A 27823-nucleotide genomic window follows, 5' to 3' on the forward strand; every position below is an offset into this window, starting at 1 on the left:
AACTATCAAAGACTCTTCCTATTCCTCTTTTGCTTACTCGGAAGCCGAAATCGAGTCCGCTGCCCGGGCCCACCCTCCAGGCCAGCGTCGTCCCACTTCGCCCCTCGGTCTCGCTCCTCAGTCTATCCTGACCCAAGTCTCGCCCTTCCCTTTAATCGCTTCCCCCAACTGGGTAACTTCTCTGAGGTCTAAATTCCTTGATGTTTCCCTATGTGTTGTCCCAGTGGGGAAGGCCTCTAATTTCGCCTGTAGCAAAAGAGTCACAACTTCTCAGCCATGGCCACGCCCCCGTCACTTACGTTTCCGGACGAACCGGAAGGGGTTGCGCAGCCACTAGTTCGTAGACCCGGAATTAGAGGTACCTCACGGAAGCTGGCTTTGGCCCTGCGGCTGCTGCCGTCGCCGCGGAGAAATTGTTGGAGCTGGCAGCGTAGGAATGGTGAGACCTCGCGGTTCGCCTCGGAGGGTTTTGAGCGGAGTTGGGGGTCAAATAGAGTTTCCCAGTGCCGCCTGCCACGACCCTCATCAAGGTTTGCGGCCCCGCCCCGGTAGCGCCCCGAAAATCTGCGCATGCGTGATTTGGACCGGGCCAGAAGCTGGGCCGAGATGTTACGCATGCGCTAAAGTGGCGCGCCGAAGGTGGGGTTAGAATTGGCCGCGGGTTGGTCCCACCTGCCCCGCCACCAGCCCTTGGGGCCTAACCAAGGCCGCGAGAGCATCGGGGTTTATCCGGTGCTTTGCTTTTGAGTTGCAGGGCTGACTTCATCACCACTCTATCCCGAGCCCCTGAAACAGACCTGGACTAATCCCCCACCTTGGGTGTGCACTCGAGGGAGAGTGAGGGGCGGAGGGCGCAGACTCTGTCTGTCCTTCGAATCGGGGCCCTTCGCCTCTCCCGGGTGTCAAGATTCCCAGCTGTATCTTCTGGGGCGGCACGACGCGCACACCTGGGGACAGGGCTGCGCGAAGAGCCTCTCTGAGCAGAAGGGGCGGGACCCGCAAGCGGTGGGCCCCCTTGAGTTCCCAATAACTGAGTTCTCAAGAATTTAGGAGCCCCACCCCCCTGCCCCGCGGTTGATTCAGGCAGTCCCCAAACCGTTTATTTTAGCTCCCACGAGGTACTTACTACTCACTAACTCTTCAGCTAAAGATGCAAATGGAAAAAGAAAAAAGATGGACTGGTGGAATTCTGTTCTTTTTCCTTCTTTGACCTGGGAGGGAAAGGGGTGGTGCTGCTGATGTGAGTGGCTAGCTGACAGAAAAGAAAAGAGAGCCAAGAATCCCTTGTTTCCTGCTAGTTTACATCAAGGCCCTTAACCTAGGGGCTGTGAGTAGCATTAGTGGGGTCCGTGAACCCCCTGAATAGTATGTGTGTGTACATTTTTCTGGAGCCCATAACTTTTATATTCTCAAATGTCAGTGGTCTTCAAAAGGCCACTGGTTTGTTAGGGTTATGTTGGCAGAATAGAGGCCTGTGTCTTCTCCTTGTGTCTTCCTTCCCTAGCTTTTGGGGCCCTGGGAGACCTGTTGCAGGAGAGGAGGTGAGGCTGGCCGGTTGGAATCCTGAGCCTCAGGAAGCCTCATTTCTCCTTTGCAGAGTCTCCTCTCAGCCTCTCAGCTCACCTGGTCAGAATCCGTGGATGAGCCTGTGGGACCCTTGCTCCTGGCCCTGTGGTTTGGAACCAGTGGCTTTGGGACTGTGAGAGGATGGACAAAGGTAGTATGAGTCCGGGCCAGCTTTCCAAATGTTTGGGCACCAGGCGTCTGCAGATTCCACCCCATGCCTGGCACATGTGTCTTTGGTCCTGGCTGGGCATTGCCACCTCCCCCTGGGCCAGCACCACTCACATGCCTCTCGCAGAGGCCACAATTGACTGACTTGCTGTTGAGTGGCCGCTCTTTGGCATGGCTGCATTGTGATGGCAGAGGGAACAGTTATACCCAGAGCCCGGTGTGCTGGCATCACCAGTCTGACCTGAGCACCATGTGCTGCACGACATGACACGTGGCACCAGGAGAACTGCCCAGCGTGGAAGGTCTGGGCCAGGTCTGAGCCCAGATGGGATCTGGATGGCCAGGGAACTCCCATCTGAAAACCTCAAGTGTCAAGGAAGGATGGGGAGGGTCTGGGAGCGCTGGCAGAGGAATGGGGGACTGAGAAGGGGACCCATGAGCAAATGCTCAAGCCTTTGCTAGACACTCAGGAGGCCTGAGTTCACCACTTCTCTTTTTTTAGATTCTCAGGGGCTGCTAGATTCATCCCTGATGGCATCAGGCACTGCCAGCCGCTCAGAGGATGAGGAGTCGCTGGCAGGGCAGAAGCGGGCCTCCTCGCAGGCCTTGGGCACCATCCCTAAACGGAGAAGCTCCTCCAGGTAGTAAGGGTTCTGTGGGGGATGATTACCTGAGACGCGCAGGGGCCTAAGCGTCAGCAGAGCCTTGTGCTTTTCCCTACTAAACCCCTGACTGAGGAGGGCAAGGGACGGAGATCTTAGGTCTTCCACGTGTGGAGTCTTTGTGGTACAATGCCCTGTTGTCTCGGGGTGGGGCATAGCGGGTCCTTGCCCCATCCACTGAGCCAGAGCTGTCAGCACCCTGCTGGGAACCTGCTCTGTCCTGGATGCTGGGTGTGTGCGTGGGTGCGGGGACGGCGCAAGGGTTGCTCACTTGGTGGGCCTCCACAGGTTCATCAAGAGGAAGAAGTTTGATGATGAGTTGGTGGAGAGCAGCCTGGCTAAGTCCTCTACCCGGGCAAAGGGGGCCAGTGGGGTGGAACCAGGGCGCTGTTCTGGGAGTGAACCCTCCTCCAGTGAGAAGAAGAAGGTAAAGGATTGGGAGATACTGGGCGGGGGATGGAGGGGATGGAATCCAGCACCAGATTTTGTGTTTCCCCACAGCCTTTGCCAGCTGGGAAGAGTCCTGCTGAGGAGGCTTATGAGAGAACCAAACTGCCCCAGCCTCAACCTCAGATGCCTCCCTAGGATCCCATCTCTCCCCACTCCCCCTTACTTGCTGCACCCCCACCCTGAGAATGCATCCTGTATCACATTCTGTGTGGGAGGCATGTAGCGTGCATCTATTCTGGGAGCAGACAGCCTGTTCCCAGCATTGCTGGGTGTAAAAATAACCCCCAGGTGGCACTGCTCTGGCCCCAGACACTGTACCAGCAAAAGTGTTTTCTTGGTATCCACCCCCCCACACACTCTGGCGTTGGGGGTGCCACCAGCAAAGAGAAGACCCCACATGGTCAAGGACCATGTAGAAGTGCTTAGGTGGGGGCAGGGGTTAGAAAGCTGAGCTCCCTGCCTGTGCTGCTTATTGTTGGCTGGGGTTGGGGCCCCCGCGGCCCTGAGGCCGGCTTGGAGCTCACTGTGCTCCTGTCCTCTGCCAGGTGTCCAAGGCCCCCAGCACTCCTGTGCCACCCAGCCCAGCCCCAGCGCCCGGACTCACCAAGCGTGTGAAGAAGAGCAAACAGCCACTTCAGGTGACCAAGGACCTGGGCCGCTGGAAGCCTGCGGATGACCTCCTGCTCATCAATGCTGTGTTGCAGGTAGTGCGTCCCATCGCAGGTTTCGTGTCCTCCTCCCCACAGCTTCCAGTTCCCAGCAGCCGAGATGAGCCAGCAGTGTCCTGTGGGTGGCAAGGGAAGGGTACTTTGCAGCTCTAAGTCTGAAGGAAACCTTTCTGGGGCCTCACAGACCAATGACCTGACAGCTGTCCACCTGGGTGTGAAGTTCAGCTGCCGCTTCACCCTCCGAGAAGTCCAGGAGCGCTGGTACGCCCTGCTCTATGATCCTGTCATCTCTAAGTAAGTGGGGCCCCAGCAGTGGGAGGTACTGGGCATGCCAGAATTTGGCTCCTAAAATAGAGAGAATTGTATAAGGGCCCAAGGAGGGGGGCTCCTGGGACCTTGCATCCTCTGGGGTGAAACCAGACCTGCCAGGCTTCAGAGGGAAGCTTCTTCCTGCTGCCAACCCTGCTAGTCCTGGCCTGACGCCAGAAGCAAGGGATCTGGAAGCTGAGGAAGTAGCATAGGAGAAAATACCCAGATGAGTGCCAGGAGCCCTGGTTCCACCATTGTGTGCATTGTGGTTTGGGGAAGGTCACCTCCCAACCTTTCCACACTGACATCCCACAATGACTTCCAGTTCCAACAGCCTGAGTCCAAATAACCCCGTGCGTCCACGCACCACAGTCTTCCTCAGTCACGTGGTTTAATGTCATCTGAATCTGGTGGGATGCTTAACGCCTGTCTGCTCCAGCCCCTGGCACTGCTTAAGCTGTAGCCATGGCCTTGGTCACCAGGAAACAGGCAGGGCTCAGCGTGGGGAAGTGGGTGCTGGGCAAAGGCTAGTAGATGGCAGCTTTGGCCAAGTAAGGACAGAGGTCTTGGGGAGGGGGCCACAGTTGGTCTCAGGATATCCCTCACCACTGGTCTCTAGGGAGCTGTGGCTTTGCGTCTCTTCACGGGGTTTGAACACAGAAACTTCAGTTTCCTGAGTTGCCTCTTCGTGCTTTTGACCAACCCATGAGGCCACAGGTGCCAGCTCAGCCTTGGGCTCTTCCTGTTGAGGGTCTGACTTCTCGTCCTGCATCTCAAAGACCTACATGCTTTGGAGGTGTAGGAACCCCAGGTTGCTTGACAAGCCTCCTTTGACCTTGTCTCTTCCCTGCCCAGGCTAGCCTGCCAGGCCATGAGGCAGCTGCACCCAGAAGCCATTGCTGCCATCCAGAGCAAGGCCCTGTTTAGCAAGGCTGAGGAACAGCTGCTGAGCAAAGTGGGATCGGTAAGGTTGAGGGCTGGGCAGGGTAGGAGTCAGACTACCCAGAAAACTGCGCTGTCAGAGACCCCACTGCCTGCAAACATGCCTGTGCAGATAACACACACATCCGCAGGGGCCCTGTGACAGGGTCCTCAGGAAGAGCCAAGCCTGGCTCCCTGGGCAGCCATAGATGTCGTTTCTTCCAGTTCCCGGTGGGGATGGACAGAGGGCAGGGCTGGGCGTGGTAAGGCAGAGGCAGAATTGAGAAAACCCAGGCCCCCAGAGCATGCATCTTGCCCTCCAGACCAGCCAGCCCACCTTGGAGACCTTCCAGGACCTGTTACACAGACACCCCGCTGCCTTCTACCTGGCGCGCACTGCCAAGGCTCTGCAGGCCCACTGGCAGCTCATGAAGCAGTATTACCTTCTGGAGGACCAGACAGGTAACGCCCAGCTGGCAGAGTGCGTGGAGGTGTGTGAGTGTGATGTAGGCAGGGCACAGCTGCCCTCAAGTGCCCTGTGACATCATCCTCAGTGACCCCCAATGTCTCGTTCACCTGTCGTTAAAGCAAAAACCACCTCCTTCCAGAAGGAGGGAAAGTAGTTTCCCACCCAAGAGATGATGACCTTCTCTAAGCCTTTCTGCCCTTCCCTTTCTCCGTCTCCTTCTCACTGCCTTTCCTCCGACCAGCACTCATTGCTGTCAGGCTGCTTTCCGGCCTTTCAGAACTCCCTGCGGGGACTCCACACCCAGTCCTTCATCTTTCTTCTTCCCCAGGGGCCAGAATGCTCCCTGCTTCATCTCTTCCCTCGACAAAACTCTTCACTGTCCTAGTGACAGATGAGGAAAGCAGTTTCATGAAACTGTAGGAAACTCTTCCATTGGATTTGGGATTCAGGGTCAGACTTGCATCGGGCAGCACACTCTGCTCTAACTTCCCACACGTGACTGCCTGTTGCCTGCTACGTCGTCGTTCACACTGTTCTGAAAAGCAAGCTTTGGCCATGCCCTTTACCTTGTGACTTGGGCCCTGCAGCTCAGTTATTAAAAGATATTCCTACAAGAGGATTTTAGGAAATCGTGGGGCAGGGGTAGGATCTTTCCATCCTGAGGATGTCTGGATTTAGTGCCCAGCAGGCAGCCCACTTTCCCCTGCAGCTTCCAATTCTCTGCTGCTTCCTGAAGCTGAGATATCGCTGAATTCCCACAGAGAGAACGGACACAGCGGAAAGTTTATTTTTGCTGCTGTAGCTAGCTCCTTCATCGCTGTTTTGAAAGTAATTTTGTGTAAACTTACTTGTTAACTTGAAGGTTTAATTTTTCTTTTCAAGAGTCTTCTTATGTGGGGATTTGATTTCTCCTTTGCTGTTTAGAGCTAGGAGCACCTCAGAACAGGGAATGTACATTGCTTAACTATCAAGTCAGTTGAATATTAGATTGGTGGGATTTCAGGCAGCTGTGGTGGGGGAGGGGCTCTGACCTAAGGTGGTGGTGGAGGGAACGTGTATGTGGCAGGCAGGACACCGCAGGTATTGTCAGAACTCAAGCAACAGTTTCACAGCCACGAACTAGTGGGAGCTACTACGAAGCAGACACTGTAGTTCTGGGAACTGCTGGCCGTAAGACAGAAGTGCTCAGACCTTGGAGGCCACAATTTCTTTTACATTTTGACCAGAAAAAAAAAAAAACTTTATGAAACAATATTTATCCTGAACATACCTGATGGACTCTGATATTAATTATCCTATTTGATTCATTTTTTGGGGAAAATTTTGCAGCTAATTTCATGACCCTTGAACATACCATGACCCACCGTTTGAAAAGCACAGACTTACAGTGAACAGCCATCTTCGGCACATCCTTTCCAAGTGGAATCGGATGGGCATGTGCCTCTCAGCCCCTCGCTGACGGTGGCAAAAAATGTTCAAGAGCATGGGATGTTTCTGCTGTTTGAGTTTGGAATCTGGGAAGCAGCAGGGCTTGCATCTTGGCTCTGTCTGAAACTAGAGTCACGTAGTTGGACCCCCCTCCGGTGTCTGTCTCCTTGTCTGTAAAATGCGGCTAATAGCAGTGCCTTCCCTACTCAGTTCAAGGCTGTGTAGGTGGGAACCCTTCACATACCAAAAAGCCCACATGAAAAGCCAATCTGAATTCCCTTCCCTTTCTAGAACCACCTCTGCCCTCTGTTCACCCTAGGCATGCTTTGTGCCAAATCAGCATGCAGCCTAATGTGGCATGCGTTCTGGTACCTGTATTGGGTTCACTTCTGTTCATTTCAGCACGAAGCTGATCCCATGGGCTCCGTCTTTAGTTTGTTCCCTGAGTGCAGGGGTGTGCTCGGCAGCGTGGGGTTGAGTAGGAGCATCGGCGCTGACCCTCCCTCCGTCCTTTGTTCAGTGCAGCCGCTGCCCAAGGGGGACCAAGTGCTGAACTTCTCCGATGCAGAGGACCTGATTGATGACAGCAAGCTCAAGTGAGTGTCGGGGGCCACAGACAGTGCAGAGAGCTGAGTGTCTCCCGGGGCAGAGCGCCCGGGCCACTCGGCCCTACTTCTCCTGCTGCAGAGGACAGAGCCCAGCCCAGTCTCAGCCTCCAATTCCAGTTGTCACTATTGACACCTGTCTCCCTGCTGAGCCCCCATCCCCCCCAGAGTGCCTTACCCCACGCCACCCCCACTCCTGGGAAGGAGGCTAAGCAGAGGCAAGAGCAGCAGTCTGCTGGGCCACTCAGCTAAGGGGCCGAGGGAGCCCCTGATGGTAATGGCAGGTGAGCTGAAAGTGGAGCCCAATTGTCCTCCTCTTACCCCCTAGAGACATGCGAGATGAGGTCCTGGAACATGGTGAGTGTGCTGTGGTGGGGACGGGGTGGAAGCGCCTGCCAGAACAGAGAGCACTAGTACAAGGTGCTGGTGACCTTGGAGCATCCCTTCTTACCACCCACCCTCGCCCCAGAGCTGACAGTGGCTGACCGGCGCCAGAAGCGAGAGATCCGGCAGCTGGAACAGGAGCTGCATAAGTGGCAGGTGCTGGTAGACAGCATCACAGGTGAGGGGGGCCAGCGGGGGCACGTTCCAACCCTCTTTGCCCACCCTGAGTCCTGTGATGGCCTGGCTGGGTGCACCCTCGTTTCGGAGCCTCGACTCCTTTCCCCCAGTAGACCTTGCACTGGCTCCCCTCCTTCTGCCCTGTACCCCTCGGGTGTGCTGTCCCCCACATGAGCTGCTCCTCCCCCAGGCATGAGCTCTCCAGACTTCGACAACCAGACGCTGGCAGTGCTGCGGGGCCGCATGGTGCGGTACCTGATGCGCTCGCGAGAGGTGAGGCCGGCCCAGCCATCCCTCCTCCATCGGTCTTGCCCTCACTGCCCTGTCTGTGTCTGGTGCCTGATTTCTCATCGCGCCCTGGCCTGTGTGGACCCCTCCCCCAGTCCTCAGGTCCAGTTCTTACTTGCCCCATTTCCCCAGATCACCCTGGGCAGAGCCACCAAGGACAACCAGATTGACGTGGACCTGTCTCTGGAAGGGCCAGCCTGGAAAATCTCCCGAAAGCAAGGTACCAGCAGGAAGCAGTGAGCATGTCCCTCCCGGCCTCTCACTGCCCTCCCGAGCCCTGGGGCTTATTCTCCGTGGGAGCTCTCATGGGCCAGCTGGCACTGATGAGCTGGCATTTCCGGATCTCAAACTTGGGAGTGCTGGGTGCCCAGGAAGCAGAAAGGGTACATGGGGGCTTTGGGCTCTCTGGCTGTCCCCCGTCCCATCATCCCTTTTCCTCTCCATTCCCATAGGTGTCATCAAGCTGAAAAACAATGGTGATTTCTTCATTGCCAATGAGGGTCGGCGGCCCATCTATATCGATGGACGGCCTGTGCTGTGTGGCTCCAAATGGCGCCTCAGCAACAACTCCGTGGTGGAGGTGAGCTGGGAAGGAGGTGGAGAGGCTGCATGAGACCTGGGGCGTGGTGAGCTGCAGTGCGGGCCTGGTCCTCAGCCACCCCTTTCCCTTCCTGCCCAGATTGCCAGCCTGCGATTCGTGTTCCTCATCAACCAGGACCTCATTGCCCTTATCCGAGCAGAGGCTGCCAAGATCGCGCCACAGTGAGGGTGCTGGCAGAACCCACGGGCTGTAGCCTCAGTTTCCCCTGCCATTCTAGCTCCCTGGAGCTGGGAACTCAGGCTCCTGGAAAGGGAGTGGGCGGGGATCCTGCGGCTTCCTTAGAGCCAGAGCCCCTCCCCTTCTCCTCTGCAAACCACCCTCCCCTCTTCCCCTATGTTCACCCCTTTGTCTCCAGCTGATTAACTTCAGACTTTTCCTTTATTATTTTTCTTTTGTAAATAAAAATCACTGAATTCCAAAGTAGTTTCTTTTATTGTTATTTTTTAATATAAAAAATGTGGGGACAGGTGAGGCAGGGGCACATGCAGGGGATGGCAGAACCCCTCCTTGGCCTCAGGCTGAGGAGGGGCCCCACAAGTAGGGGCCCGGAGATCCCTAGCCTGGGGCCTGCCCCTGAGGCTACAGCCCCCCCTCCATGGGAGCCCGGGGCCAGGCCGGCCTTGGCTTTCAGGCCCCCTGCCCTGAGCCAGTGGGCAGCCGGGTGTCCCAGGGGGTGGCTGCCGCCCTTCCTCTTCCCTGAGGTTGGGCAGAGCAGCAGATGACAGCATGTCTAGCAACACTGAGTTCTGGGGCTGGCAGTCAGACCCCTGTGCCTTCTTCCTGGGTCCACTGGACCGTGCCAGAGCCATGGCAGCCAATAAGCACCATCTCCAGGCTATGCGGTTCCCAGGGCAAAGCCAGGCCCCCTGACCCTGGTGGAGGCTCTCCAGTGCTGGCAGCCTCAGCCTGGCTCACGGGCTCGGGGGGCCCAGTCCTCACCCCTTCCTCAGGAGGCGGTGAGCCGGGGGTGCTGGCCTCAGGGCAGAGTTCTCCTGAGCCTGGTGGCTCTGAGTCAGAGGTGGAGATCCAAAAAGCTGTGGCTCGAGGCCAGGGGGAGCTCTGAGATGCTGGGGGCCCCCAGGGCCAGGGTGCCACGACGGGAGGGGGCCCTGGACGAGGGTGGGGCCAGGTCCCACTCAACACAGAGCCAGCTGGGTGCTGCTGGCAGTAGGAGGACGCCCCAGTGTCTACACACAGAGGCTGCAGGAGCCCAGAGGTGCTGGCTGGGCATGGCCCCTCTCTTGACACCCGAGGGCACGGGCCCTCCCCATGAGGTGCCAGGATGAGCTGCACGGCCTGGCGCAGAGACTGGAGTCCCTCCCGCATCTGCAGGACCTGCTCAGACAACTCCATCACCTGCGGGGAGGGAGGAGGCGAAGGCAGGGTGGAGCCAGGACCTTGCGCAACAGCAGAGCCCCTCTCCACTCCCTGCCTCCCCTGGGCCCCTCACCTACCGCCTGCCGAAGCTTGTCCAGTGTGTCCGTGTTCCTCGCCTCGCTGGGCCCAAGGGGGACAGTGAGCAGGCCATTCTCTGTGGACAGTAAGATGGGGTTACTAGCCTGGGTGCATGAGGAGACTACGCAGAGCTCAGGCATGTGCCCCAGTTAGCACAGACCACATTGGTTTGGCAGGGCCTGACGCCAGGAAGGGCCACTTCCAGTCTTGCCCAAGTTGCTGAATTTTGCCTGTCATGCGGGGTCTCTGGTCCCGCTCCCCACATTAGAACACAGGACATGGTGAGGCCAAAAAGGAACACCCACGGAGCCATAGATAGGGGAGTCATACCACTATATTCTTGCTGGAGGCTGGGTTGGAGACACAGGAAGCAGGAGCCACACGATCCGCAACCTGCCGTCTGCTTCTCTGTCAACCAACCTCACTCATTAACTGCAATCTGCGCTTGCTAGCTCAGCCATGGCAGTTATATCAATGGCTAATGGCTAACTGGTTACAGCTGGTGGCCAACTAGTCACAGCTGATGGCCACCTACTACCTGAGCCAGCACCTTTCCACGTGAGGCCGAGAGCCTAGAAACTGCTCTCTGGGACACGGTCCTCTCATTGCCCAAACTGCCAGGTGGCCTCGAGCACACTGTCCCACACTTTCCCCTTTGGGAAGCTGCTTTCTGTGGCTGTCTCTTGTTCTGTCCTCCAGGGACACAGACACTCCCAGGAGCTCATTGCCTGGTCCACTCCCAGGGCTGCCTGGCTTGGCTGGGGGCCGTTTTCAACTCGGCATCCTCAACCTCTGTCCTCCCTGTGAGCCAGACGTGCTAAGGGTCTTAGCTACATTATCTTATTTAACATGCACAGCAACCATTTACAGACCGGAAGCTGGGCAAGATCCAAAGTCACAACTGCTAGAGAGCCGACAGCAGAGATCCAAACCCTGTTCCCAGCTACCTTCCAACACCAAGGGGCTAGTATGAACCCCCAAACTTCCTGCCCATACCATGCAGGTGGGTTAGGGCAAGAGGGCTTCCGGGTAAAGTCTGTACCCCGCCAGTTTCTCAGAGGTTCACAGGGTAAAGGGACTGCCCTGCTGACTGCCCCCTGGACCCGAGACCCACCCAGTACCTGGTCCAGGGGAGGAGCTGCTGCTGCATTCCGGGCCAGACTGCCCCACACGGAACGAGAACTTGGGCTGGTCAGAGCCACAGCCGTCCTCAATGCCATCTACTACCCTGTGGACACAGGTACCAGGAAAATAAATCAATGGACAGTTAGCCACCGCACTGTTTCCCAGTGTCCTCACACAGAAACTGCAGGAGCTGGGCCAGGGGGCTTGGGGCCCCAAGAGAAAGGTGACATAAGGTCCCTTCCCCTAGGAGCCTGCAGTTTCACTGGGAATCCAACCTTGAGACATGAAACAGCAAGGGAGTTCTGAGCAGTATATGGCCATGCAGGGAGGGAATGGTGGGGTGGGGCAGCAGGGAGGTAAAGGAGTCAAGGAAGGCTTCCTGGAGGAGGTGAGGAAGGATTAGGATGGAAGGATGGGCACCTAGGGCAGGGTAGTGCCTGGCCAGGGCCTGCTCACCTTGGGCTCAGATCCGGGGGCACATTCCATGGCACGGGGGGCAGCCGCAGCCCCTCTAAGCTCTGGGGGCGAGCAGGGGGGCCAGCCTCAGCCTGTGAAGCCCCTGCCCTGCCCGATCGCCCTCTGCCCCCTAGCCGGGGCCGGGGCGCAGTTCGATGTGGAGACAGGAGCTTGGCGGCCGAGGAAGAGGAGGTGCAGCCAGGGGACAGCAGGGGGCTGGAGGGCTCGTCAGCTGGGGCTGGTGAGGCTGCAGGGCCCTGTTCCCCATCTGTCTCCTTCTCCTCCAGCGTGGACATGAGGGTGTTGTCGCCACTCAGGGAGCTGGTGTCCGCCTGGGGGGCGTGGGGAAAAGGGAACTGACTGGATAGCCCTTACTGTGCCCCCGCCTCATCTCCCTAGAAAAGCCACCTTTGTTAAACAGGATGCCCAGTCTCTCCCACCCTGCAGAGGAAGCGGCTCAGAATGGGGCAGGGGGCTGAAGGCTGCTTTTCTGCTGCCACCACAAAGCCACCAAGCTCTGGAGACATTTGTTGCTCCTCAAAATTCTAGCTATGTGGCTTTTTCCCTCAGGCTGAGTTACCCAAGAGAACACAGTACTCAAAACTGGTTTGGAATTGGTGACATAAGCCAGGAAAATTCAAAAGCCCGTCAGAGCAGTCCTGTTTCACTGTGAAGAACTGGGGGAGACGCAGGGCTCTCTTCAGAGGTGGCCTGGATGGCTGTGCATGGCTCTGCCCACCCTGCCCCATGGGCACCATCCCTCATCTTCAGCTTCTCCTTTTGTGGTACCAGTGGACTTGGCTCTGGACGGACCGGGCTGTCTCACATGGGCCAGGGAGACCCGGGATGGGTAGCTGAGCATGGCCTACGGACAGCGTGGGTATGAAAGGACAAGGAAAGTGCGTGTAGACCCCCCCACCAGGCACAGGGGGTGTTCACCCAGGCCCTGTGCTCACACAGCACCTCCACAAACCCCAGCCTCTGCCCACCTCACCAGGCTCCCTGGCAGCCAGCCGCCTTCATGCACGTACCCAGCATCCTCACCTCCGCGGGGCCTCTTCCAGCACCCAGGTTGTAGCTGAGCTCCCCTCGGAGGCCTCGGCTGAAGCACGGGGCAAACTCAGGGTACAGGGCCAGGCTCTCGTGCAACCCGGCCAGCTGCAGACACTGCAGGACACAGTACGTCAGCCCTTTCACGTCGGCATTGGCCTTGACCACCTGCTCGCGCCGGGGTAGCTCACAGCCGATCAGATCACCCTTCCCTGGGGAGAGGAAGCAGAGGTCAGCGAACCTGCCCTTCAGCCACTAGAGAGGGTGGCTGAGCTTTCCTCACGGACTGCATGGGGCCTGAAAGCCAGGGCAGGGAGGAGCCGACGCCTGGGCCCTGGCAGGCCCTGCTGCTGCCTCACTGGCCCCTCAGATAGGGTTGGGGTGCAGCACACTTGACCCAGGTGCTCCAGCTCATGTGGGATCAAAGCCCCTGTGCAGAAACACATCTGAACTTTAGCTCTGAGACGAATGGCAGTCACCAAATCTAGTGACTCCCAGCCTGCCCGGGGATCAGCATCCTCCGGGAAACAACCAATCAGATGCCCAGGCCCTATCCCTATCTACGGAGTCAGAGCATCCACCAGAGACCCACAAGCCGAGGTTTTCCAGCCTCCAGGTGATTCAGATGCAGCTTCTCCGGGAACAGTGTGTGGAATCAGCAGGTTAGTAAGTACCCCATGTGGCACAGTGAGAATGTCAGGCGACCACGTTACTACATCTCCCTGAGCCCAGGTGCCTCATCTCTGCAATAGATCCTGTATTAACTGTCATGCTTTCTTGATTTTACCAGCAGGCGTCAATGGAGGGTTTTCGCAGCACCCAGCTGAGACTGCCACCTGGCTGACGGGGATTGTAAAACAGCATCAATTTAGAGCGCAGCATTAATTAGTCTACATCCCAATCTCAGAGATGTTAAACGGTGGGGGGGAAATGTGTGTCTTAGAATCCATTGAATACAGTGTCTCCAAGTTAGTGGAGATAGTCACCTGACACATAGGCCACCAACCAAAGTTCATTTCCTTTCCTCCCCTCCCGAAAGGGGCCCCTATAGATCCTTCCCAACAGGGATGGGGTGCCATCGGGACTCACAGCCCTCACAAGCCAGCTCAACCCACGGCCAGAGAGTTCACAAGATTAGAAAGCGTTTCCTTATCCTTAAGCAAGAAGATGGATCACTGCCATCCCCACCGTGGGCTGCCTCACGCTGCCAGCAGAACTCTAAATGTTCATGGACTTTTGCTCAAACTTAAGAGTAGAATGCATCACTGTTAAATCTTATTTTCTTGGTTTCAGGCCATCCTTCTGGTTCCTTCTGAGAGCTGTTTGGATCTCGCTGTGATCATCTGATGAATGAGCTCTTTCTCATATGTGTTGTCTGGAAATAGAATAAGTGTGTATTTCTTGTCTTCATCCCAAGAAGTGAGATAAAAATGAGAACCAGGATAGGACCAAGGACAGAGTTCGGTGACACTGGTCTCAGGGGCCAGAGACCACCCTCCAGGCTGGCATCTTAGCCTGACGCTCCAGCTCAGATTGTCAAGTCCCGTAAGTTCCTCCCAGCACCAGCCCACATCTTTTCATCTTGCCTCCTTCCTCCCCCAGAACCGACTTTGCACATACTTAGCTGTTAGTTCATACACAGAGGGAGGAGCTAGAATCAACACTGCTAGATGCACAGTGAGCCTTGGCTGCCAGGAGCAAGCAGGAGGTACCTGGACGTTAAATTAAGGAGGCAGGTGGGGGATGGGGTGAAGGCAAAGCAGAAAACCAGGTCATGGGGAACCAGGCATTCCCGAGGCACCCAGAGCCAACAAGTCAACAGAGGAACACTTCATCCGGAACATATGAGCAAGGACAGGAAAGATCAAAGGTAGCATTAAGTCCTGGAGCTGGGGACATCCTGGAGGCAAAGACCCAGGACACAGGTGGCCTTCCGTGAGGCTGTCTTAATACTGAACGTGGCTCTTCTGAAACCTGGTGCCTGGCATGAGTGAAGAGACGCTCTTGCGGGACCCATGCCAGCTCCCAGCCACACTGCTTCCTTGGCTCCAAGCTGAAACCATCTGTTTAATCATCTACTTGACAATCTTGCTTTGGAGTGACCAGTCTGCAATTGTCAAAATCTGTCTTTTTGCTCTTCTGAATCTCTCCAGTTCCCATAATTTCTAAAGGATTGCCAGCCATACGTGAGTGGCCATAACTCCATGTGCTCCGAGTTCTGGCATAAACTGCATCTTGGCCCAGAAGCCAAACTCATGAATGACGTAAAGGGAAGGACGTAGCAGCCTCTCACCTCTTTCAGCTCCAAAACCTTCTGATGGTATTTCTCCTGTTTCCTGTTAGAACATCCTCCTCCTCAAGGGAAAGGGGATGGACACACAGTAGCTGCTGGGCATCTGGTCTTTCTGGTTCTCCAGCTTTAGTGAAATACCTCAGCCTTTCTGGGCGTCACCTGTCCCCACAGTTGAGTCTACAGGCCTTTGGCTGTCTGAGCCTTCGGCTGTGGTCAGGATGCCGCCGCCTTCCTACCATCTAGTCCTGTTCCGTATGCAAAGCACTCGATTACCCAACCAGATCACAGAGCTCCCACATTTCAGGGCCACTGCTGACGCCTCCCACAGCCCGAGCACCCTGCAGCCCCGCGTTTCCCAGATGTGCTGCACATCCAGGAATCCTGAAACAAAGCCCTTACTGTAGCACATGAGCAGAGCACCTGGGAGCAGTGTGAAGACGGAGGTTTAGAGCCAGGCAAACCAGCTCTAACCCCAGCCTATCAATTCATGAACCTCTGGGAGCCTTCCGTCTCCTATGCATCACAGGAATATCAATAGTTTCTCACTCTGGGTTTTGAGGTTTGCTTGAGAGGAAGGTGTAAGGGGCACCAGGCTGGCCCTGCTGTGAGACCCTGAGGCCGGCACTATTGTGATGCCGATTCCATTATCTGCAACCTCTTCTTCCTTGTCTAGGGAATGGTTCTTTATCTTCACCTCTTTCTTTGGCCAAGAAGGGAGTACACACACTGAAACTGAGCTCTGATGTCCCTGGGCCTGCTGTCATCTGCCCTGGGAAAGCAGCATCTACCCCATCTGCAGCCCCCGTGGTAGTGGGGAGCCCCACAGGGATAACTTCTATTCCTCCCTTTTCCAGCCGGGTCTGAACACTCTCTCCAGCACTTCCATCCTCAGCATTTGAATTTCCTCGACAGGAAGCGCTGCTCCCTATGTCCCCTCATAGACTATAGGTGGATCCTCCACTCTCTCTGGCTCCCCACACCCTCAAGATCCTTTCTACCTCCTCGTGTTGCCATCTTGTGATCACTGGGTCCACTCTGAGCTATGCCAGGGGCTTCCCGCCTACTCCTGACACCATCCTGGCTGTTTCTCCCCAGGTGGTCTTGCCTGGGTTCCCTCTGGGCTTTCTGCAGATGGGGCCATCTGCCTCCCACAAGCCCCTATACTCTCTCTTCCCCTCTCACAAACCTAGGATGGCGAGCACGGTGCCACCCTTGAGCACCTCCATGGAGCCGGAGCAGACGAAGTAGAGGGCCTGGAGGGCATCACCTTGGTGGATGAGGTACTCGCCGGGCGTGCAGAAAGCAGGCCGCAGGGCCAGGGACAGTGCCCGCAGGCAGCCACGGCTCGCAGCCTCAAACAGGGGCAGCTGCAGGACCTCCTTGTGCAGGTGCATGGCGATGTCTGCACGAAGCTCGTCTGGGAGGCTCTGCAGCAGCTGCGGGGGACAGCGGGGCTGGGCTTGAGGTGGCAGAAGGGGGGCGGTCTCCAGCCAGCAGACAGGGTCCAATCAGCAAGGGGGCGCTCTACCTCCCTCGCAACACCTGTAGCCCCTCCATGAGTAGCCCAGGTTTCCTCCTCCAGACCCCACAAGGGCGGAGAGGGGTCTCTGAGCCCTCTGTCCCAGGCTGCTGTCCCCCCAGGGGAGAATGGAGGCAAGGGGGCCAGAATTCTGCATTCCTTGCCCCTTGGCCCACTCCTGAGAACTTCCGGCCAAGCGCACGCCCCTTGAGGAGCACAGGCTGGAAGGGCCCGCCCTGCAGGCCCGCGCACCTCTGTGGTGTCGATGCCGTTGTTCACGGCCCAGGTCGCCTGGAAGTACTCGAGCATGCGCTGCTTGAGGGGCTTGGGAATACGGTGGATGCGAATGTAGTCGCGCAGGTCACGGGTGCGGCTGTGGTACAGAAAGCGGCGGGCGTACATGCGCTGGATGATGGCCGTCACGTTCCCAAACACCACCGCGTGCATCAGGGCTGGGGAGGGTGGCGAGAGGGGGTCACCTCCAGGACTGGCCTGGCCTGGCCTGACACCATGCTGGACACCTCTGTGCTATCGCCCCCACAATCCCTCCCATCCCCACACTCCTGGCAAGGCACGTGGGCTCCGCCGCCCCGGTCTCGAGTTCCTTGGGCCCTCTAAAGCCGACCGTCTAGGAAGAACTTCGGGACCCTGGGAGAGGCGGGGAGGGAGGGGCCGCCGGGGGCAGGAGTCTGGGAGGGGGCCCAGGGAGTGGCAGGCCTCACCACCAATGAGCATGGTGCAGATGGAGAAGATCTTCTCCGTGTCCGTGTTGGCGGACACATTGCCGAAGCCCACGCTGGTGAGGCTGCTGAGCGCGAAGTAGAGGGAGGTGATGTAAGCGCTGCGCAGCGACGGGCCGCCCAGGAGTTCCAGCCCCGTCCTGTTGGCCTCGCTGCTACAGTTGTCACTCTGGCCCGAGCTGTTCCCCACAGCTGGGCTCTGGCCCACCAGGTAGTAGGGCGTCTCCAGTCGGCGGGCCAACTCCTGCAGCCAGCCTGGGGAGGGGGCAGGTCGGCCTGAGTCAGCAGGACAGCACTGCCACAGTCGGTGCTGTGTGCCTGCGGGTACCCCGGGGTGGGGGACATGTGGATACAGGTCTACCCCCAGGGCTTCCCACCACTTTCCTCCTCTGCTCACCCAGCACTCCCCTCTCCACCTCAGCCCTCAGCAAGACATGAGAACAAGGCTGAAGCTGCCATCTCCCCAGCTGGCGTTCTATCAGCTGACGATGGAGCAAGGAGCACTGTGCCCTTTTCCCAGCAGCTGGCACTAATCCCAGAAATCCCAGACAGTATCCTCGGGGCCACATGGATGAGCCCACCTTCTCTGCTCTGTCCACCAGACTCCTCTTGCTCTTTCTTTGAGCTCACCTGCTCCAGAAAGCTGCCTCCCATTCGGCCTCCCCCCACACAGCCACACACACCACAAACCTCACACACACGTTCTCAAGCACAGCGATGTGGCTGTGCACATAACACCATCGAGGCTACACACGCATTCCACACTCACGAAGACAAGGACACACATGTGTGAGCACATTCACAGGTGCACGGCAGTGGTTACTCACACAGAAAAGGCCTGTGTACACTCGGGAGCTAGAAAAGGCTACACAGGTGCCTGCACACGCACACACTTGCATAGACACAAGCACACAGGCCACAGATAGCCAGGTACCTGTGCACACACACAGCCCCCCAGCAAACCTGCAGACACGGGCCATCCTGTGCCGCCACGTGGAGGCCACAGATCACTCATCTCCCCACCAACCCCACATTTCCTGAGCTGCTTGCAGTCACTGAGCCTAGCTGGGGGGTTGTGGGAGTTCTAGGGTATTGGATGGGGGGCCCTAGGGGTCCCAGCAGAGCTGGGGGCCACGGGGAGCAAGACAGAGAAAACAGATTGGCTGACCTAGAATGGAGACGCAGAGCGTAAGTGCAGATGTGGGCTCAGGATCACAGGCTGCAGTGGGATCCCTCCTCCACATTTGCTCTGCCCCTCCCTGCCCCCTGCTCCATCCTCTCAACACCTTACACACACTGTCCCCTGTGACCCCAATTCCCCTCCCACCCATCCATTCATTCAGGAACCTGATGGACATGGGCCAGGAGCTGGGGGAACCTACAGGAAGGAGCTTACTGCAGGGTAGGAGTTACGCCTCCGAGACACACAAGGCCTGAGTGCCACATGATGAAGCTCAAACCAATATGCAATAGGCTAGGGCGAGAAGGCTTCCTGGAAGAGGGGACATTTGTGCTTGGTCTCTGAGGATGGACCAAGTTTTGATACAAAGAAACTGAGAGGGGTCATTCCTGATCTAGGGGAAGGCATGAGCCAATCCTCGAGATGAAGTACAGGCAAGCACACCTGCTTAGCTAGAATGGGGAATGGCGGTTTACACTGGGGCATCAAATTCCAGGTTATGAATTTGGAGGGCTATGATAAGGCCTGAGCCAAGGTGAGGATTCCCCCTGCTGTTACTTGCAGTGATCTGTGAGAATGCAGGGAGTATGCAAAACTTTTCAGTCATTAGTTGGGCCCCTGAAGTGAAACCAGTTGGCAGGTGAGGAGGGTAGGGGCCAACTGGGGGGAGAAGCAGGAGGATGAGGGGAGGGTGGCAGAGGGACCTCTCCTGTCTTGCCCGAGGCAGCAGCTGCTGCTCCTGGAGCTGGTGGAGGGATGGTGTCTGTATGTGGGGAGGGTCAGGCTGGCAGAAGCTGTTCTGGAGGCTGGTGGCTTTCATACTGTGAAATGCCCTGAGCAATTTCCCTCAGGATTTAGCACAATCTTTTGAAAATCCACTAGGCTCATGGGAATCTGGGACAGGAACTGTGTCTACACCATGGGCAGTGGAACAGGCAAACCAAGACTAGGACACAGCAGGAAGGTGCTGCCTCCCACAGACAGAGCTGGGCCAGCAGGGAGCGCCACTCTCCCCCAAAGGACATCCTTTCAGGGCTGGACATCGGGAGACCCAACCCAGATGGAAGGCTAGTTTCCCAGGAAAAAGAACAGGGGAATGATGACGTGAAGGACTTGGAAACTCCTTAAATATGAATTAGTACCAGACCCAAAGAGAACAACAGCACTCTAGGACTTAGGGTTCAAGGGTGCAAGAATTACCATGTGTATCTGCAAAACAGTCAGCCAACCTCCCACATGCCCATGCTCTCCCTGTGGGGCCCAGAGCCCTCTGGGAGCCCAAGGTGATCCTAATGTCAGTTCCACAGCCACATGGACTTAAGACCCAAGGTGTGTGGGTCCTGCTTCGGGGTGGGGGGAACAGACCCAGGAATTTGGTGTCTCAGCCCGCTTTGGGGTCAGAGCTTTGTGTCACCATCATACAGCTCCTGGCCCTCTGACTACGTTTGCTGGGTGGCTGTCTGAGCCCAGAGCAGTCTCCCCCACAGCCTCCCCGGGGGAAGGGCAGGCACCCAGGAGCTGTCCCTGCCAGGAACGTGTGTGTGCTCAGCACTTGGGGAATATCAGGTGGGCCCTCTGCGCTACACACCGGTCTCTGTGGGCTTGGCAAAGGAGAGAGGATTCATCCCTGGGAGCCTCCTCATCCTGGGACCTGATCAGAGCAGGTTTCTAAGGCTGACCTGGACCCTGCCAAGGAGCAGACAGTCACGAGAGGCCGTCTGAGCAGCTGGTCTCTTGCCCACTGACTGGAAATAGGTGCTACAGGCCAGCTACCAAGTAGTGACCAGAGGCCTGGAGGGCACAGGAGGAAGAAGCTGTGCTGAATTTTGGAGCTGTGTGTATGCAGAGTTAAGAAATGGCTGGAACAGAGTGAGTTCGAGAGAGAAAGGATGGTGGTTGAGATGTTTACATAATGGTACCAGTGGAATCGCCAAGGGAGAACACGGTGAGGGGGGAGGCAAGATCTCAGGAAAGCTTGGAGCTGGGAGGGGCTGAGGCAGGAGGAGGCCCCGCCCAGAGCGGAGGCAGAACATTTCCAAGGAGTGTGGCAGGCAGGGCCAGGTGCTACAGGGACTTCAAGGGGACGAGGGTTTGGGCCCCAGAAGGACACTGTGACCTGATGGGTGACATTTTGGAATGAGAGGTGGAGGTGGAAGCCCTGTTAGCAGGAGTTAAGGTGTGAGTGGGCGGTAAGCAGAGGGAGGAGTTGTGAAATTGGAGGTGAAATGAAGGAGACTGAAGACATTGGTGGGACAGAAAAGGCTGCATTTTCGGCTGGAGGAGGGCTGAGGAGCAGCAGAGAGGTGCGGCCTGCAGGTGACAAGAGTGGGGAAGGGGGCTTAGGAGCCAAGGTGGTGGGGCATGAGCTTCAGAGAGGGTAGTGACAACGTGCCAGGCATCAGAGCAACCCTGCAGGGTAGGACTCCCTGCACCACCGTCTCCTGAGAAGGGTGGGGTTCCCAGCTGGGAAGGGGCTCAAAGAATGTGAAAAGTTTGGCCACAAGGTCAATAATGGGTGAACAGGACTCCCCCAGGCAGCCCACCACCTTTTTCCACAATGCTCTGCTGCTGGAGAACAGGCCTACAGTGAGGTGGCGGCTGTCACACTCACACCTGCACACATGCACATGCATGTGTGCATACCAGCCCCACAGTCTCACAAACATGTCTCCTTGCACACATGTTCCTGTGACACACACGTAGGTGCACACACACGCAGACTTGCACACGTATTTCTGACACTTGTATCAGCTCACAAACATGCCTTGACACACACTTCCACTCCCATTTCCCTGACACACACACTTGAGTGGACATACTCCAAGGCAGGTCAGTAGGCATACCCTCCCCGGGGACCCTCCAGTACCGATCTCTGGCAGCTCGGAGGCGCTGCTCTCAATCTCCCGCTGGCCGATGTAGAACCAGACGCAGGCCACCCAGTGGGCGAGCAGGGCGAACACGGCCATGAGCAGGGTCAGCACCACGGCGCTGTACTGCGAGTAGCGGTCCAGCCGGGGGAGCAGGCGCAGGAGGCGCAGCAGCCGCACCGTCTTCAGGAGGTGCGCTCCAAAGTACTGAGGTGGGGGAGGGCGGGAGGTCACCCCGGGGCCGGCCCGGCTGGCCCGCCCCAAAGCCCACCCTGCCCAGCCACACTGACCACATTGACCTTGAAGGCATGTAGCAGGTCGAAGGGCAGAGCCGCGATGACGTCCAGCAGGAACCAAGTGGTAACGTAGTGCAGGCAAATAGACTTGGGGGCAAACACGACCTGGCCCGACTTGGACACGAACGTGGTGCGGAAATTGAGCACGATGTCTGCGGAACGTTGGGGTGCGAGTTGGCACGTGGGGGGGGGGAGGGAAGGGAGGGGAAGGGGCTACTCTTTACTGGGCACCTGCTCAGCATGCGACACTGTCCTAGGCTCTTGGCCTGCAGTAACTCTCAAAGGTGGACACTGCTATGCCTATTTGACGGAGGGAGAAACTGAGGCTTGGAGATGCTGTGACTGGCTTAGGGTCACATAACCCATTAGTGGTAGAGACATGTTTGGAACCTAGGTCTGATTTCAAAGCCCACCGGTTATAAATAGGAGGAGGGCAAGGGGGACACTTGTGAGGCACTGGAGCCATACAGACCATCCTCATCAAAGCCTGAGGGGAACCTGGCACCGGGTGGGGTGGGAGGCACAGAGGGCACCTACCAAGAATGAAGAGGACCTCCACGGCCAGGTCACAGACGCTGGGGGGGCCACGGGCGGCGCTGGGCTCCCGGGCGGTGCTCACACACACGCTGTAGGGCACGGTGACGGCCACATAGAGGGTGGCGAGCAGGATGAAGCCATCCCAAGTGGCCCTCAACGCCCCACAGTGCAGCAGGATGAATGGTGACTTCCGGATAGCAGCCACTTTGTACTCAGGCAAATTTGGCTTCTCCCCAAACACCCCCTGAGTGAGGCAGGGCAAGTCCAGGCAGGGAGGAGAGGAAATTGGTACAGGCTGAGTTTGGATTGGGTCCAGGACACGCATCCACCTCCTTTCCCTCCCTGCATTCTGAAAGCAACCTCTGATGTAGGCATTAGAGTCCCCACGTTATGGATCAGAAGACTAAGGATCAGGGAGGTCCAGTGACTTAGCTGAGGTCACACAGGAGGAGCCAGGACTGAGCCAAGGCCCACCTGGCACCAGGGCTAAGACTCTCCTCTATACTTTTGATGTATCAAGCATGTGACAGTCCTTCCCTCAGTCACAAGGCCCGAAGTGCTGGCGGGGCCTGTGTGTGGGCACCCCAGACAGTCTCTCTGTGGTGGGCTCAGTTCCCCCCTCCATCTCCTTAGCCTTCCCCTCCCCTGCCCCAACCCTCAGACACACACCCTAGTGCTCAATCCACCTTATTGAGCTTGTGCTTGCCCTTGGGCTGCTTCTGCAGGTGCCCAGACAGGTGGTAGAGGACAGCCCGGCTCCGCCGCCGGTTGGCATTGAAGCCTTTGGCTCTTGCCCGGCCATATCGGCGCCGGCCACCACCTGCAAAAGAAGAGGGGCCGATGAGGATGACGGTGGGAAGGTCCTGGGTGTAGGACACCAGTTGCTGGCCCAGGGACGGGTCTGGCTCATTGACTAGTTAGGTAGCCTCTTTAGAGTTGGGGGCTCTGGCATTCCTCACTTCCTAGGGTCACTTGCCACCCCCAGCAACGGCCAATCCTATGGGTGCTTACACATACTACTCCCAGTGCCTTCTTCAAGAAGGAGGTTTGGACCAAGGCAAGGCAGGAGAGGATCTCCACAGGGAAAGGCCTAGGAATGGAGGGGAGAGGTGATTCCCAGGGGTGGGGGGAGTGCAGAGTGAGCAGGACATAAGGCAGAGTTGTAGGAGCTCAGAGAAGGAGCCCAGGGTCCAGGTGCAGGGACCACTGAGGACTTAAATTGTGGAGAGGCCTACCCAAGGCTGGGGTGAGGGAGTAGGGGATGGAGAATACCCAGCATCCCCAAATGACAAAGAAACCTTGGAGCAGGTTCAGATGAGAGCTTGGTGAGCTGCCCAAGGGCCTTCCCCAGCCCTGGGTGGATACCAAAGGGGCAAGACCCCAAAAACTTAAAAGAGGGCTTTGGCCAGGGTTCCCAGTCAGTTTTTTGAGAGGAAAAGGCACAGAGGTGAGGGGTGGGGAGAGGATGTGCTCAGGCTCACCAATTGGTCAGAAAATGTAACTTCACAGGCACAGCAGAGTTTGCTTTTAGTTTCTCAGTAAAGTTGACTTCAAAACTCCAACTGTGTCTCCACCTCTCTATTTGGAAACAAGCTTTCCATACCTGAGCATGTGGCGAGGAGAGCAGCACTGGCCTTGCAGCCAGCAGAATTGGAGTGAATGAGTGCAAGTGGGTGGGTGGGGGGACCCATGAGCCCAGACCTGAGGTACCCAGCCACAGCAGCTAAATCAACGGCCCCACGAGTACCCACCTGTCTCCTTCCATTTGTCAGGGCCTCCTCGGTTCTTGGTGTCACTGATGTCCTTGTGAGAGACCAGGAAGAGGGCCACCTCCCCTTTCTCATTCTTGATTGGTATCACATCCAAGAGACACCAGAATGGGAGCCCTGGGCACAAAGACAGACTCAGCCCAGCTCCCATTCTGCACTCTGCCCAAGGCGACGGGGGGGGGGGGGGGGGTCTCCACGGACTCCCCTGGCTGAGACACAGGCAGGGTCCAGGGAGGAGAGCAGCAGCCCGCTCTACTTAGAGGAGGGCTTGATGGAACAGGATGGGGAAAGGCAAGGGAGAGGAAGGATGCCTGTCAGACATGTGTGTTTGTAGAGCTGTCCTATTGACATGGGGATATTTTCCTGCTGGGATGAGAAACTCAAGATGGGAAACTGAGTGGAGGCTGAGGCTGGGGTGAGGATGGGAAAGAAGAGGGCCAGGGTCAGGGGTGGGGTGGAGGAAGAAGAGGTGGGTATGTGGGAAGGTGGGATGAGATGGGGAGATGGCAATGATGAAAATGGAAAGGAGGGACAAAGGATGGGGTGGGTGCCAGGCTGGGGGTGACGAGAGGTGAGGCAGGCTGGCCAGGTGGCCCCTCACCACTCTTCCGGTACAGGATCAGCTCCGCCTTGAACTCTTTGTGCTCATCCAGGGCCTTGCGGATTTGTTGGCGCACGAGCTCACTGGTGTCTGGCCCATAGAGGAAGGAGCAGGCACAGCCCCGCTGCATGACCTCAGCCCGGGAGAAACCCGTGAGGTCACAGAAGCCATCAGAGCAGTAGACCACAGGGAAGAGCCCCGTCACCTGGGCGTTGCCCAGCACAAAGTTACTGTCTGCAAGAAAGCAGACATGGAGGCATGGGGTAAAGAGGCCCAGAATCCCATCGCTCCTCCTTTCCGAAATGCCTGCAACCAAAAGTGGCTTTACAAAAATCCAGGAATCGTGTGTGTGCACTCGTGTGTGTGTGTGTGTGTGTGTGTGCTCACGTGTTGGGTGGGGAAGTGGACATAGTGAGGGCAGGAGCTGTTTATGAACAGGAATGAGTGTGTCACTGCCCCACTCCCAGCAGTATCTGTATTCAAGAATCAGAATGTGTGAACAGAGGTTGGTGAATGAAGCCCTGTGTGGGCATTGTATCCTGAGCAGTTTGGGGTAAGGGGTGGTTTTGGGGATGCCCAAAGGAGGACCACAGCACAAGCTCCAGGCCAGCTTCAGCCCCACCCTACCTTTGTCAGGCTCACTCACCAGCCAGGTACCCAAGTTGGCTGTCTGGCTCCTCCCACTGGGACCCACCTGGATGGGAGGCAGTCCAGGCCACTATCCATTCTGTACTCTCTGTTTGAGCCCCAGCTAGGTGACCTGGCTTAGGAATTAGTGAATGTGATTGAAAATGGGGGTGTTAGAATGGTAGCTGAACACCTAGCTTGGAGCCAGGAAGTACTGGGGAGAGAGGGGCGCTGAATCAGCAGGCTGCAGGAGCCAAGCATACAGCAAAGCAGATGGAGAAGCCTGTGGGGGTGGGGGGCTCAGTGATGGGCTCCCACCCGGTTCCTATCAGGAACCAGAGACCATGGAGGCTGTTAGGCAGAGTGCTGGGAAGCCCCACTGAGGGCGAGTGTAAAGGAGGCGGAGGGGGAGGGGGCTTTCACGACTTCCCCTGTTCTCAGAGCCTCGGGAACCCACAAATCAGAAGCGCTGGTCGCCTTCTCCAAACTTCCCCAGTCATGGTGGGCGTCCCCAAACCTATCTTTTTGGCGCTAGCTAGCGGACTCCTTGGGTTTACCTGGTGGGTTCAGGCAGTGAGGTGAGCTTGGCCAAACAGTGCGTTCCAGCGTCCCGCCTACTCTACCTCCGTTTGCAAATCTCTTTTCTAAATCTGTTTTTTGAGCCATCTAGGCTGTTCCCGAGCACGACGCCCCTGCCTCACCCCTCACCCCGCTAATTCGAGGGTAGCCGGTGGAAGAGCGCCAGACGCTGGATTGGGATAGGTTAGATTGACTAGGTCGGGGTTCGAGCCCCAGCGAACAGACGGCATCCCAGGTCCCAAACCCGGAGACCTGTAGCCGTTTTGCCTGGCCTGGGACATTGCTGACTGAACTTTTGGGGGGAACAGCGTCTAGAAAACAGGTGTCTTACGTGGTCCCAGCCAAAAGTGGGGCGCGGGAGTAAGGAGGGAGGGTGAGAACAGGAGGGCAGCAGGCCGAGATGTGGGGTGCAAGACCCAAGGGAACCCTGGCAAGAGACAGCGCGTCCCGGAGCCAGTGGGATACAGGTCGGACTCACGCGTGCCGTCGAAGCGCGTGGCGATGGTGTCCAGGAACGTGTTCTGCGGCGCCAGGAGTCCCCGCATGGCCGGCATCTTAGGCGGCCCTGGCCGCCCGCCCCATGCCTCCGGGGCGCGGGGTCTCAGAGTCGGGGAAGGGAGCCCAGCTCGGCCGCCCCTCGCCGGGCCCCGCGCCCCCTAGCGCACCCGCCGGGGGGAAATGCCCACCCCGGGCTCGCAGGCCCAGTCAGCCGCCCGCGAGCGAGGGGGCGTCCCCGCCGTCGGGGCCGGGAGCATGGCGCGCGGCCCCCGGCGCTCTGGCCGCCCACGAATCCCGGGCTCCCGGCTCCGCGCCCAATGCGCTCTCTGCACCCTCCGCTCGCGGCGGCGGCAACAGCGGCTCCCTTTTCGGCTGCGGATCTGCTCCCGCTCGGGCTCCTCTGGGCGCCGGGTCCCCGCAGCTTCCTCCGTCTGTCGGGGAGCAGCAGCAGCTTCCCTCCCTCCCTCCGGCGCCCGCAGCCTGCACGGAGGTAACCATGGAGACCGGGCACACCCAAGCAGGGCCGCCTCCTTAAAGCGACAGGCCTCCCACAGAGGTATCCCCCACCCCTCCGGACCTCGGTGGGGCAGAGGAGGCGGCGGCCCTCCTACCACTGACACCGGGACTCCCCAAACCGCCCCCTCTGCCAGGTCCCGCTCCGGCTACTTAGCCGCAGGGGCGAGGCGTCTTTCTCGGCAGCAGGGGGTTCTCAGAGAGCCTCATAGCCTCTCCTCCCCAGGAGGAACCTGAGAACTCAGGGCAGGGGGTGTATGTTTTAGAGGATGCTTTTCCTGAGGAAAATGTAATGGGAAAGGGGCCTAGGCATCTAGCGGAGGTGGTGAAGGCCCGGTAGTTGGCGGAGGTGGGGGCCCCCAGAGAGGCTCCAACTGTACGGGGGGAAGTACAAAAGGGGAGTCGGGGCGGGCGGTCTGAACACCGCTTCGGGGCATCTAAGCCTTTCTCAGACTCAGCTTGACCCCTGGAAAATGGATTAAGCGATCACTAGGAGGAGCCTCTGCAGCTAGGAGCAGTCGGGAAATCGGAGGGTGGGTGGCCCTGGAAGGGAGGTTCAGACGCTACCCTCGTGTGCCCCGGGGATGGAAAGGGAGTGGGGGGGGGGGAGAAGGGGGAAGGCTACACCTTTGTGTTGTCTCTATATTTCTATTATTCGTCACCTTTAGCCGCTCCCTGGGTGCGCTAAAGGATCAGGTTGCAAACACAGAGAACAGGTAGACGTCAGACTCTGCGAAGAACTTCCTAACCTTGTGCGCGTGGGTCCTGGCGAGCGGGGAGTGAGGAGGATCCAGCCTCCGCTCTCCGTCCCCCTTCAGTCCTCGAGAACACGCTCTGAGCTGAAGGGGGGGGGCTGCCGGGGGTTGCGGTGGGGTGGCTGCAGGGACCCCCTCCGGTGAGGGGCGGGTGAGGAAGTGCTGGGCGGGCGGAGCGGAGCCGGACCCTGGCGGCTCGTCTTTGGCTCTGCGTCGGTGCCCCCGGCCTCGCGCTGCCAGCGCCGATCCTCCTCCCTCCCACAGTTT

The 27823-nt window shown here is 57.8% G+C and overlaps 3 protein-coding genes across 11 annotated transcripts in view; 1 reads left to right on the plus strand and 2 right to left on the minus strand.

The window, feature by feature from the left end:
* The window catches only part of PRPF40B (pre-mRNA processing factor 40 homolog B), a 52429-nt gene extending 52111 nt beyond the window's left edge, over positions 1–318 (minus strand). For 3 of the 4 annotated variants that reach the window (XM_074325723.1, XM_074325724.1, XM_074325721.1), the window contains exon 1: positions 300–318. The gene's annotated coding sequence lies outside the window, so the exon portion shown is untranslated. The remainder of the gene's footprint in view (positions 1–299) is intronic. The other variant, XM_074325720.1, reaches the window with a different exon arrangement.
* MCRS1 (microspherule protein 1) lies at positions 262–9116 on the plus strand. Of its 4 annotated transcripts, none has more exons than XM_019724649.2 (15): positions 313–439; positions 1598–1717; positions 2237–2375; positions 2685–2823; positions 3392–3550; positions 3699–3808; positions 4679–4787; positions 5068–5206; positions 7162–7237; positions 7575–7603; positions 7716–7808; positions 7998–8080; positions 8228–8315; positions 8548–8675; positions 8775–9116. In XM_019724649.2, the coding sequence occupies exons 2-15, from the start codon at positions 1708–1710 to the stop codon at positions 8859–8861; spliced, it is 1389 nt and encodes a 462-aa protein (XP_019580208.2). In that variant the 5' UTR covers positions 313–439; positions 1598–1707; the 3' UTR covers positions 8862–9116. The 4 variants fall into 4 exon arrangements, with proteins under 4 accessions (XP_019580207.2, XP_019580208.2, XP_074181836.1 ...); XM_074325735.1 differs by lacking the exon at positions 313–439 and adding an exon at positions 853–1005; XM_019724648.2 differs by lacking the exon at positions 1598–1717 and having other exon boundaries at positions 262–439.
* On the minus strand, positions 9110–27261 carry KCNH3 (potassium voltage-gated channel subfamily H member 3). 3 transcript variants are annotated; one of them, XM_019724629.2, is made up of 15 exons: positions 26269–27261; positions 24585–24818; positions 23966–24100; positions 22901–23034; positions 22215–22458; positions 21672–21829; positions 21381–21588; positions 17317–17589; positions 16847–17046; positions 16262–16511; positions 12777–12994; positions 11733–12064; positions 11273–11379; positions 10151–10227; positions 9110–10052 (listed from the first exon to the last, which is right to left on the minus strand). In XM_019724629.2, the coding sequence occupies exons 1-15, from the start codon at positions 26342–26344 to the stop codon at positions 9456–9458; spliced, it is 3243 nt and encodes a 1080-aa protein (XP_019580188.2). In that variant the 5' UTR covers positions 26345–27261; the 3' UTR covers positions 9110–9455. The 3 variants fall into 3 exon arrangements, with proteins under 3 accessions (XP_019580188.2, XP_019580190.2, XP_019580191.2); XM_019724631.2 differs by having other exon boundaries at positions 24585–24814; positions 26269–27259; XM_019724632.2 differs by lacking the exon at positions 26269–27261 and adding an exon at positions 23226–23304 and having other exon boundaries at positions 24585–24723.
* Between the last annotated feature and the right edge of the window lie 562 nt (positions 27262–27823).

This window comes from Rhinolophus sinicus, linkage group LG02, assembly GCF_036562045.2.
Source record: "Rhinolophus sinicus isolate RSC01 linkage group LG02, ASM3656204v1, whole genome shotgun sequence".
Taxonomy (NCBI): Eukaryota; Metazoa; Chordata; class Mammalia; order Chiroptera; family Rhinolophidae; genus Rhinolophus; species Rhinolophus sinicus.